Source organism: Montipora foliosa, chromosome 6 (genome assembly GCF_036669935.1).
Source record: "Montipora foliosa isolate CH-2021 chromosome 6, ASM3666993v2, whole genome shotgun sequence".
Taxonomy (NCBI): domain Eukaryota; kingdom Metazoa; phylum Cnidaria; class Anthozoa; order Scleractinia; family Acroporidae; genus Montipora; species Montipora foliosa.
The window spans coordinates 22,491,829-22,504,328 of record NC_090874.1 but is presented as its reverse complement, the minus strand read 5'-3'; the positions used below and the strand labels follow the sequence as shown (position 1 = coordinate 22,504,328).

General features: G+C 38.5%; 1 protein-coding gene and 1 long non-coding RNA gene across 2 annotated transcripts in view; both read right to left on the bottom strand.

Annotated features, from left to right (window-relative positions):
* Positions 1–12,500, bottom strand: part of LOC138006983 (uncharacterized) — a 48,489-nt gene that overhangs the window by 34,960 nt on the left and 1,029 nt on the right. Inside the window, exon 2 of the long non-coding RNA XR_011123971.1 lies at positions 7,358–7,390. This is a non-coding gene — a long non-coding RNA (uncharacterized lncRNA). The remainder of the gene's footprint in view (positions 1–7,357; positions 7,391–12,500) is intronic.
* Positions 8,258–9,553, bottom strand: LOC138008513 (ATP-dependent DNA helicase PIF1-like). Its single transcript, XM_068855827.1, has 2 exons — positions 9,114–9,553; positions 8,258–8,918 (listed from the first exon to the last, which is right to left on the bottom strand). The coding sequence occupies exons 1-2, from the start codon at positions 9,551–9,553 to the stop codon at positions 8,258–8,260; spliced, it is 1,101 nt and encodes a 366-aa protein (XP_068711928.1).

Here is a 12,500-nt window from a genome sequence, read left to right as displayed (position 1 = left end):
TTTGTCAAACCGGTTTATTTCTTTCAAACAAGTTTGTTGTTTTTTTTTTTCAAACCAGTTCAAATATGGAACTGGGGTGCAGAGATGGCGCATTAGTGAGAGCACTAGCTTCTCACCATTGTGGTCCAGGTTCGATTCCCAGACTCGACGTCATATGTGGGTTGAATTTGTTGGTTCTCTACTCTGCACCATGAGGTTTTCTCCTGGTACCCCAGCTTCTCCTCACCTCAAAAGCCAACATTTGACTTGATTTGAATTAATTGTTGATTTCAGGCTACGTTTACATGGGTCCGGACAAATTTTTGCACGGACGAATTTTGTACCTGGACCGCCTGTTTACATGGAACAGTGCAAATTCTGTTACAGATCGCAGTGGTGTTTACTTGGGTCCCTGCAAATTTTGAGACCAGTCTCGGCATTTGAATGGCGTTTTTTAACTCTCTGCTGTGATTGGTTAAGCTAATGCTTTCAGCCAACCACGTTGTAGCTAGGTGAAGTACGCGGCAAATCAAACATGGCGGCAGACAAAAACTTTATGTGGACAGAAAATAAATGCGTTGTTGCATGTAGTTTTGGACTACAAAGTCGGAAAAGCAGGCGAAGGAGTTGACTGGCAGACAGTGAGGAGCAAGTACGAAGACATAACCAAGATGTTTTTGGAAAAATACCCTGATAACGACAAGAACAAATTACCCCGAGGCAACAGGAAGCTTCAACAAAGACAGCTGAATCCTTAGTCCTGTTCCGGGACTCCCTCTCACCCCGCCCTGAAAATGGGCCTGGAACCCAGGCGGGAAAAGAGAGAGTCCTGTATTACTTGCAAGCGCACGCTCGGAATGAACCAATCAGATTGCATTAGACAAAGAAACAAATAGTCCAGGTTGTGATTCAATTTCGATTAACTTTTTATCTAACTTTATCAAGGAATAATGTTCAGTTTTTCTGTCATGCAATCGTCTTTTAGTTTTTCCGATATAAAAATCATTGGAGTCTCAAAAGGCAGCTCTATAGAAAACCTTAGCCATTTGGCCACGGCCTTTAGTCTGTCCTTGTAAGGAAAGAAAGATTTAATGCTACAAGTGCTTTGAAAAATTATTCTAAGGAAAAATTAATAGTCTGAGTAAGTTACTCTACTCTATTTACTCCAAAAAAAAATACTCCGTTTGTCACCGGTGTCTGTGTATTATTCCTGATAAAACTGAGAGTATTTACGACATTTTTTACCTGACTGTTTTATATTGGGTATCCAAACAATTTGTCCCCGATTTTGAAAAAAAATTGGTAGGCCTAAACTCCTGAAAGAATCACAGTTTCAATAATATTATAATTACTGTGCAACTCAAATATATGTTCACTGGATCAGTGCAATTATCACATAACTAGATCGACAGAAGTAATGAACAATAAACAAGAGTTCCAGCAGGAGATTTATTAGTCTTCGTTGAGCGATTCACATCCACGACCTACATACAGTATATTTGTAAGTTTCAAGGAGTCTCGGGAGAGCAATTAAATCAAAATTTGATATTTTTCTGTGCCAACATCATGCAGCTATTCAGTTGGGTTTCAGGAACGAAATTCCATACTTTCGTATGTCATCCATCTGATCTTCCACGATTGGGACTCACGATAAGAAGGACTGATTTTAATTACAGCAAGAGGCTACAAGTAGCCTATACTCGGGCCTGCAAAAGTACAGTGGTGTATCGTTAATTTAGCACTAAAGAAAAGAAAAGAGAGAAGTCTGTCCTTCTTACATCGGCCTTACATGGCGATTCTCATGATGTTCGACTGTGTATGTAGTGAATACCCGGACCCAGATTATCTTCATTACAGGTGGTGACAATGACCACTGGACACGAGGTCAAATTTGAGAAAAGCACATTGTTTTTTACTGATCGATGGTTATTCTTGCTCAGTGTTTGAGAAAGGAAACGCTAATTGAACGGTTTAAGATGAAACGAAATGACTCATCGAAACATCTTTTGCAGAAAAAAATGAAACAGAAACGAAGGTGAGATGTATAAACATCTTTCAAGATGACCAAACTTTCGTGCAGTGATGCACGTAAAAAACACTTTGTCACCTGCGCCACACGTGAAGATGTGCACTATATCTCAACTCTTGAAAATACTTTCAGAAGTAAACAAGTTCCTTAAGGATGGCCATGCCAAATGAATCCATAGCACGAGAATCAAATATTTAAAATATACCATTTGTTGTAATTTAAATACTCACAGTAGCATGCACCCAATTGTCAAAATAAATATGTTGTTTGCCAGCTGGGAGGCCCGTATAGAGAAAGACTGTGACCGAGGCTTTGAAATTGCTGCTCGAGGCCGCAGGTCGATGGCAGCTTTTTCAAGACTAATATCACATTTTTTTGCTATACGGACCGATGCTTTGCTGGTAAATCACTTTTTTTTTCTTCTCTCTCTCCCATCCTCTCTTAAAATCACTTGTTTTAATTGTTGACTCGCACCGCGCTTGATAGCGAATGCAGTATTAAAGCGACTTACAAACTGAACGTTTCAAAGAGAAATATTTTTTATTTGAATTCTATTTCCAAGCCTCTTGTCTAATGAAAAATAACCTCTGTACGTAAACGGAGTCGGTGTCAAAACAATTGTTTCTTTTCCGGAATGGTAAGGGCAGGAGAAAAGATAGAATACTGTAGTGTGGGTCACTTGGCCTGTCATTGTTATTTCGCTTCGTGAATTGAAACTCTCGAGAAATAAAGATAGAAATGTGAACGCAAACTCTCTGAACGGTGAGAAGCCTGTCAAGGAATATTAACCATTAATGTCACTGTTCCTTGGTACATGCATAATTAGCTTTTAAACACATAACGCAAGGCGCAATGGAACGAGACAACAGACGTATTGGGGTTTTTTGAGGGAAACACTGCCTTGCGGCTGGTTAGCCTATGCGACTTCCAGATTGCGTGACAAAGAACAACCCCACTTATCTATCCAGCACTACGAGCTGAGTGGTAAACAGGAAGTGCTGGATCGGACAAGAGTATTGGCTAGTGAGCAATGTACAAAGGCAACGAGCCAACAACCATGGGGGAAGTCGCTGCGCAGACTTAACCACACCACGCAGGAGCGACCCAATTTTAATGACGGCAAAGCGATATATCCAACCCATCTCCAAAGGGAGAGAGGGAGGGAGGGGGAGAACTTTGACAAATTGCAAACAGCTAGTTGATTTACTACAGAAGACAAACTGCCAAGTGAACCTTGGACGACTAACTGAGGCTTTTATAGCTAGACCCTGTCTATTAAAATAGCCAGTTGCACAGGTTCTACCATGTAGCAGGTAAGCATTACACCGTGCTCTTTAGCACTAATGAATGAGGTTTTAACAGATTTGGCCAATGCAGGTGTACGTTATAATCTGAGATCTAGGAACAAAGTCTTAATTTCCTCGTTTTATTTACAAGAAAACCGTTGATTGTATGACCTTGAACGGCCGACTACAAAGAACGCGAAGATAACTATCGCGACATGAATAGCCCTTTTAATACGGTCACGTTCCATTAACCGTATTTTACTGATAGGACAGTAAAATCTCATTTAAAGAGAAGAACAGATACTCGTTTATGTGCACAATACATCGAAGCATAAAGTCTACAAATACCTTCAAATACTTACCCCTTCATAACATTCAAATTCCGTTTTCCGTGAATCTTCTCATGATTACATGTGTTAGATATGAACCATGGCAATTACTAGCTTTACAATCACTGTGCCTCGGTAACTCAATTTATTACTAAGACTTGTTTGCATTACTAATTAACACGAAAAGGGATAACTTGGGAATTTTTAACAATATATCCTTTAAATCTAACCCAAAATCATTCAGATATCCAAAACGTCCTATGCATGATCCATTTCCTTCGTTTGGGTTTGTCAGCATTATGATTTGCAATATTTCAGGTTTACGTGTTCACAAAGTTTGTTTTTGTATCTCGAAGATGTTTAGATTTCCAATTACAAACTCTGTTTTGATTGGTCACTCTATCTCACTGCATGTGTAAATAGTTCACCCTGAATTCAAAATAAATACGTTCCGTTCCAGAGAAAACAAAACAACAACATTCTTTTACAAATCGTACCGGGTATTCCTGATTTCTGTCTTAAATTTAACTTTTATTTTGCAAATGGTGTTGCTAATACTTTTAAAAATGCAAACACACTTTTAAGTTTAAGGAACATGCTTCAATGTTTCAAACATCATTTTGCATTTACCTGTTCATCCACGCATAGGGAGCCCAAGCTCGGTAAACGATTTATAGCCTTTGTATGGGAAAATTAACTTTGTGCTTGTAAATGTTAAAGTAAGCTGTAAATGTAGAAATAAACTTCACTTGCCTCTACGTACAGTTGTCCTCGTCTTTTCTGTGCAATCGCAGGGCAAACTTGTGTCCGTTTTAGACGGGTTTGTGGCTTTCGAATTTTTACGATGCCGTTAGTTGTCATTTCCCCTCATAAAGAGAAGAAAGGCTGGTGACTCGCAGCGACCTCGTCACACAAATTTCTCTCGTATCACAAAAGCAACGATCCGATCGAATCGCCATAAAAACACCACAGCCTTAAGGCCAGATAAATTTCCCATCACATCATTCTAAAAGCTTGTTCTACGCAAAAAGTAGGTTCTAGAGGTAATTTTGAGAGTGGAAATCAAGGTTACGCGGCAGACGGCAAATACAAACTCATGATCACGATTTAATTACGTTAACACACCAGAAAGACGCTAACCTCATTTTGACAAGAAAATGCTTTACTATTGCCGTAAAAACTATCCAGTTAAGCTCGCATATCATAAAACATGATGAATTCATAAAGGTCACCTTTTCCAGCGAACACTTTTTTGAAACAAACAACATATTTGCTATTAGGGGCAAAAACCCCTTCTATTTCATTACGTGCGTGAGGAGAAGAAACTAAATCGTGTCAAATATGCGCATCTTGCAACAAACTAAATTTCAGGATCAAACCGTTTACATGAAGAACCTTTTTCTTGAATAATGAAGCACAAATTACACGACAAGCTTTCGTTCAAATAATTCTTGGCTGTCACATTTCCAATCATATTTTTTTTACCTGAAGACTGTGCAGAGTTGATCACAGATCAGCGTAGGGTGTTCGATTCGTTCTCTGTCTTTGTTGAACCCATAAGTTACCAGAGAATTTTACATTTGGTTTCAGTGTTCTACATAACAGCACACTTATTATTTCAGAAATACAGCTCACTTTGATTTCGGCTCTACGGGCCATAGATTGTTGTCGAAGTCCATTACTCGTCGCTTTTGAGATTCCAGGTGTTGGTTTTTCACCGCCTGCCTAGTTTATCCAACTGACTTTCCATTATTGAGCTCCAAGGGTATACCCCTAAGGGTATATTTTGTTTAAGGATCCAATAAAAGGCCATTCGCGTTACATGACTTTCGACGTCATCGCAGGCTAAGTTAAATGATTCTCCTGTGTGCACGAGAGAAATCTGCGCATTTCCACTACCCTCTCCATCCTAAGAAAATAAGCTTAGAAGGCTCTATGCACAAAGACACCATTTACCAGGGAAGTGACAGGCAAGACTTTTACCGACACGGAAAAATAAAATAAAATAAATAAAACGAACAAATCCCACCCACTTTCCGACTGGGATTGCCATACTGGCAACCCAGTAATTAGAGATAGAAAAATTTAAAGGTTTTCTTTAAATTTCGAACCTGGGAATCGAGGAGTGGGGAACGGGGAATCCCTACAATAGAAATTTTGAAAACGAGGAATATCGAAATGAGAATAAAAGGGCCCAGTGGAAATTTTATTAAAGGTGTGACAATTATCTCCGGTATAAAGTTTTAATAGCAGCTTACATGTGCAATAAACAGATCATCAGCAGCAAACCTTCCAAATGCGTACTTCTTGACCTAAGACATTAAAATTCACGCTTTAACCCAATGCCGCTTTTAAGACTGTGCAATAGTGCAGCCGGTAAGATGGAGAAATAACTTTGCAGTCGGCTTGCCTCACCTGTCGACTTTTTTCCGGCCTATTTGCTGCCTTAGAGCCCGTTTTAGGGTAGTAACAGTGAAAAGCTTAAAGATAAATTTGTCGTCGAAAAAAAATTTTGTCTTTTAGGTTAAAACAAATTCAGTGGAAACCGGACATTTTTCTGATTTGTGATGTGATCGCAATTATTTATCTTTTGCGGCAGCGTTCTCTGTTTTGCGATGCTGATCACGTTCCATAGGCAGTTTGATAGGTAGAGAAGATTACTGAATCGGCAGTCAACGCATACAAACGCCTGCACGGGAAAACGAAATGATATTGTTTTTTGTGTCTGTGGTAAACCCTTATTGTTTTCATGGGCATAGCGGTTAAAAGTATTAAGAGGCTGTTCGTGTAAGAACCGACCACTCGATTTTCGGCCGAAAACGTAATTTCTTCAAATTTTCAGTGTGCGACAGTTAGTCCATATGATCAACAAAAATAGCAATAATTTAGCTTTAAGTGCTATTTTTCAATATTTCTGGCGACGATTTCCGAGGACGGTCCAAAACCGTCGTTTTGTTTCGAGTCAAATTTAGGCGTTGTTTTGAAGGCGCTGAAAAATTACGCTTTTACTCAAATACAATAAAAGTTACAGATCATTTTATTTCATGTTTCTTCTTCAGTTCGATTAATGGTAAAATATTTGAAATCGGGCTGACGAAAACTTAATTATGAATTTTTGAAAATGCCCCACAAAGAGCCTTCGCAAAATTTTAGCGAGCATGCTACTGGTTGAAGGAGTTTTTCTCAAAAGTATAACGTAATCCGGAACCCTGACCAATATCCATGTTTAGTACTAGGGCTAGTGTACCGGGAACAGGAAAAAAACTTTGGGCACCAACCTTTTGGAACAGCGGGAGTTCGATCAACATAGCTAATATTCAGCCGCGAAAGAGTGCGTGACACAATTTTGCACCGATTATCGTTCCTAAGTTTCCCAGATAAGTTTTTAAGTTTCCCGCATAAAATAATATTACCTTGAAGCAAATATTCTCAAAACATACTCTACCCTTTGCTCCGGATAAGGCATGAATAGCCTTAACTTCACCAAATATTCTTCCAAAATTGTGAATTTATAAGCTTAAATGCAAGGCTACATAGGGCCACGAGTTACTATTTAAAGCAGGATACTATTCAGTTGGTGGTTGATGACACGGTTACTTTTTCTTGTATCTTGTTCTATGTAACTCTTTTTGCTTCGTTTGTTGTGTTAATGAACTGTTTAACGCATCTTTGAAACAGTACTAAATATATCAAACCCTATACTAATTAGCGATGGTAGGGATAAATGTGCTTACCAGTTGCTTTGCTTGATTCCATTGTTGCAATTTCTATGGTAGAAAGAAGAGAAATAATATACGTTATGTTAATTTTTAGATTTTAACAACAGTGGGAATGTCTTCAGTTCCAATAATAGAACTGTACAGGTGACCCTATTAGGTGGAATGGCGATAGTAACTGCCCTAACCAACAAAAGGTAATTGCAAGCAAACCAGAGTGAAAGGTAACTGCAAGCAGACTGGAGCATGTGAAAGCTAATTGTAAGCAGGTCAGACTGAAAGCTTAGCACAAGCAAAGCGAAGTGAACATAAGAAATAAATTGGTGCCATTTTATCATTGCACTGAATAGACACCCCAACTATACTACATACTTACCAAGTAATGTTTTGATTGGAACCCAGTTTTAAATTGGATAGCCAAACAGTATCAGTTGAAGTCATATTTGCAAGTGGCCACAGAAAGGTCTACCTTTCTGTACCACACTTTAAACTTTGTCCTTTGAACTATCTGTTTTAGAATATGTCTCAGGCCTTTTGGCTTTTTCAAAAATAAACAGTGATCCCTAAAGCAATGTTTATGCAAATGGCATTGCAAAAGGTAGGTGTTGACTTATGTATAAAAAGCTGTTAGATTGTTATGTTACAGTTATAATGAGGCATCAGTGCATACTGGAGTAGAATGTTACATGGAATACTGTTTCTGAGGGGTATGCCGAGCATGCCGAGCAAACGCAAGAGAATGTGTGTGCAATGAAAGTTAACATTGACTTGTAATATCTGACAAATCATGACAATGCGGTGCGAAAGTAAACATGAATTTATTTAAGGATTTATTTGAAAAATTCTATTTTTTAATTAAATTTCTGCATGTTTTTTGTGCAAGTTCATCAAGGCTCTTCTCTTCTTCAAGTCTATATTTTAAATTGGCTGACTTTCTAAGAAATTAAGCCTTTCAAAGGTCATTGGTTCAATAATGCAAGAACCGAGTGTTTTAATTCGGCTAATTGCCACATATGAAATGCCTGCAGTTTTTTCAGTTTGACCAATGTCAATCCATGCTTTTGGTAGTGTTAGACCTTGGCTCTTGTGTATTATTATTGCCCAAGCCAGTTTTAACGGCAGTTGTTGTCGCTCATGCATTCCATCAAGAGATTGACAAGTAACTGTGATTGGGCATATAGGAACGCATGATGAAATGGACTTGCTAATTGATGGGCCTTTGTAGTTGGCAAATTTCACAATAACTGCCTGAGGTAAGTCAGGAGGCTGGTGATTGTCTGCATAATTGAAGTCTATAACAGTTCCAGTTGCACCGTTGCAAAGCCCAACATCTGTCCACAAATTCATAGTAAGCATTACTTGTGCCCCTTTTGCAAGGAAAACACAAGGTTCTAGTCCTGCCATTTCATCAGGGCTAGCTTTCTTAGCTAAATCACTTGAATGACGTGCGTTGACACGTGCTATTGGGTTATGAAGTGCAGACAGTTTTTCAAAGTTGTAATTTGCAACTTCTTCATTGCTAAAATATAGTCTGGTGGCATTTTGAAACTCGGTCAAGTTTGTTGTATTAGAAGGTTGTCTGGTCAAGAGAAGTTTCCAGTCTTGTTCAGTACAATCTCCTGTACGTAGCCGCATGAGTAAATCTCTAAACTGACTTTGTTCTGGATTTGTACCTTGAACTCTTTGGTTTACTGACAGTTTTATTACGTTGTTAAACATTAGGTAAGCTAAATGACCTTGTTCGCCTACAGAACTGGTAGGTTTAGAATAGTACAATGGTTTATCAGCGACAGGTGGTAATTGACCAGGATCACCAAATAATATGATTGACAGTCCACCAAAAACTTCATCACTTATGCCTGTTGCTTGTCTGCAGCGTCTATCAATCCAGCCAAGCACTGTTTGTCCTAGCATAGAGTATTCATCAATTATAATATAACTGATGCCTTTGAGGTTGTTCTGCAATCTCAGAAGAGCCTGACCAGTCAACTCCTTGTTGCCTCTTGAACCAACTGGAAGTTTTAACAGTGAATGGATTGTACAGCCATTTATGTTATAGGAAGCTTTGCCAGTGGTGGCAGTCACTGCACAAGATGTTCCGAGTAGACTTCGAATGGCATTGATAAGATAACTTTTACCAGTTCCAGCAACTCCATTGACAATGAGTAACAACGGATCTTTTGGAGAAGCTTGTTCAGAATGTGCATTTATCATGTTGTATGCATGTGCTTGCATATCGGTAAAAGTACTAATATCAATATTTTGTTGGGGCTGAATGCAACTGAAAATGTGTCCTTTTTAGATTTTACCCAGGAAGGCATTTCTCCTATAATATGGCGTTCATACTTGCACTTGTCATTTTGCCAGTTGTAATTGTTACAATCAGGCTGAAGTGTTTCTTCAGTTGTGTTAACAAAAGACCCAGGAATAAGATCAGCTAGATGCATCCACTCTTCCCGTTGTGGCAGTTGTTGTGAAATGTTTTCACAATCAGTGTCATTTTGTGAAATGTTTTCACAATCAGTGTCATATATATCGTCAGAACCTGGTTGATCACCCCAAGCATTTTCCTGTGTAGTCTGCCAAGGTTTGTATCTAAGCAACTGATATTTACAATAAAGGCCAAAATTTGGGCCCTTTGGATTGGAAGAAAAAATAGGGAAAACTCTTGGTACAGTGTTTTGTGGTTGACTTGTTAGCTTTTTGTTGACAAGTTTGTATTTGGAGGCAAAAGTTACAAAATTTAACATGACTATATTTGGATCGGTTTGGGCATATTTTTCACGGTTTCCATAAACATCCAGCAGCGATTCATTTGTAACAAGAGCGCAATCAAAAGAATTAGTATTGATTCTGCGAGAAGCATTTAAACTGATTGGTACCACATTAAAGGATGAGCTTACCAGTTTAAGTGACATAAGATGATGCATTGTCTCTTGTGCAGAAAAATCACGTTGACTAAGTGACTTCATGATCACTTTCTTAATGAGTTTTGTAGGGTTACTGTTGTTTTTGCAAGAGTGCATTATAGAATTGAATGCCTGTTTTAATACTGGTGACCTTGGTTCTCCTTTAGATGCATATTTGGCAAGGTATTCAACACATGCATGGTAATCAATTACCACCTGAATGTCACAGTTTGCCCTCCAGCCTTGCAGTTGGAGGCGCTGATGATTATTTAGCCTAGTATCATTGCGCTTTGTTATTACTTTGGCCTTGTATTTGGGACTTCCATCTTTTGTATGAATTGGTTCAAATTCTAGTTTTGTACTAGTGCAAGGTTGAAATGGAAAGTTAAATCTGCACTTAACATTTGTTTCATTCTGTTTCTTTCTAAGACAATAATTGGTACTGCAACGAGTGTGCCTTTGTACTGTATTCAGTAAGTCTAAATAATCATCATCAGATTGTTGAGTGTTCATAATTATTTCTTTGTGTTGCCTCTGGCAAGGATGAATGGAGGATTTAATCCAAAAACCGTCCTCTGGTGGGTCTGGATTGTATGTAGATAATAACCAGTCTACATATTGACATACAGTTTGAGAAGCTTTTTTTACTTCCAGTATCTGTTTGTTTAGTTCTAGAATATATGATTATTCAGCTTTATCAAGGGACACTTCTGCCAAATAGCCTTTAAGAGCTGTTTCTGAAAGTTGACATAGTCTTGGGTCATTCTTAAGTTTTGCAACACCATGACAGTGTATACTACCTTTGGCTTGGTACTCAAATCTGTACCAGTGCCACTCAGCATCCAGTGAATTATACAACCAATGTTTAATGAAGTTTTCTAAACGCTGTGTAAAGAACCAGTCAGTGATGTGAGGATTGTTAATGAAATTCTGTCGTCTGCTCTCAGGTGTGGTATCACTTAATGAGCTGCTAAATAATGCATGTAGGTCAGGCCAATGCATGTCAGCAGAGGAAAAAGTGAAAAAGAATGTTGGAGCTCCAAGATGAATTATTATTGCTTTTGAATCCTCTTTAGCTTTATGCCAATAAGCATTTGAGCCAGTTATGTTACTAAGATAGCGTGATAACTTAGATACGAAAACATTTGTGTTGTTGTCAGCTGCCATTTGTTGCAGTTCTTCTACAGTCAGATGTGCTTCTCCAGGATTCTGTTTGAGAAATATTCCTGTTTGCTGCAGAATACGTTTTCTTTGGATCATATTCAAAGCCCAGTAAGCAAATCCTGGATGAGTGGCAAAGCGGTATAGCAACTTGCCATCTATATTTTCTCCAAATCTTAAAAGATGCTTAACTCTTTCTGCAAGAGATACATCTCTGTGAAGTGAAGGATTGGTAGGGTCACCCTTGCCATCAGGAAATAATGTAGGGAAAGCTAATGTTGCTAAGAAAGGAGTTAGATACTCATTCAATGGCTCATTATCTACTGTTGGCCAAGGCATATGTGTAGGCTGGTGACACAACTGTTGTTGTATAGCTTGAACTTCTTGCTGTTGACATTCAGGAATAGGTAGAAAACTGCTCATTTCTGTGCTTTCATTATAAATTGTGTCTTCTTCGTTTTGAGGCCCTAAGTCAGGCTCACTAGCTTCACTGTTTTCAAGATTTTCTGTTTCTATTGAAAATAGATCTTGTGGTACACCATGCAAAGGCAATGAGTTCAAAGAATCGTTGTTGATAATTATGTCTTTGAAATACGGAGTATTAATAAGCCAATGCAGTGCATCTGCAACATTTTGTCTTCGAACTGTTACATCATAAAAGCTGTTGTCTTTACCTTTCATCTTGACAACTATAACAGACAAATCTTTTGGGTATCTTGGTAGAGAATGTGATAGTTCACCTACATTCTGTGGAAGGTTGATACAGTGACCTGAATAGCCCCGTTGCCCACCAGGCTTTATGTAAACACGCATAATGGGAAGTGCTCGTGCAATAAGCATTTCGTCTACTTTGGTTAAGCAGGCAAGCTGAAAAAGAAGTAATGAAGGAATCATATCATTCTTTTTTGAAAATTTGTTTGGTTGTTGTTTATCATTGGTGCACCTTGAACACTGATATTGATTAGCGATTTTTGGCCTGAACTTTATGGGCCATGCTTCCCGACAAACAGAACACTGGTAAACTGTATAGATATTGGACTTATGAAACATATCAATATTGCTTTTTGCCTGTGTTTGCTCATGAATTGGAG

Bases quoted from the DNA above. Each gene is read 5' to 3' on its own strand.
- LOC138008513 (XM_068855827.1), bottom strand. From the start codon at position 9,553: ATGATAAATGCACATTCTGAACAAGCTTCTCCAAAAGATCCGTTGTTA. The intron at 8,919-9,113 runs GTACTATTCTAA...TCTCTTGACCAG, and splicing joins CCTGTCGCTGATAAACCATT to ACAACCTTCTAATACAACAA.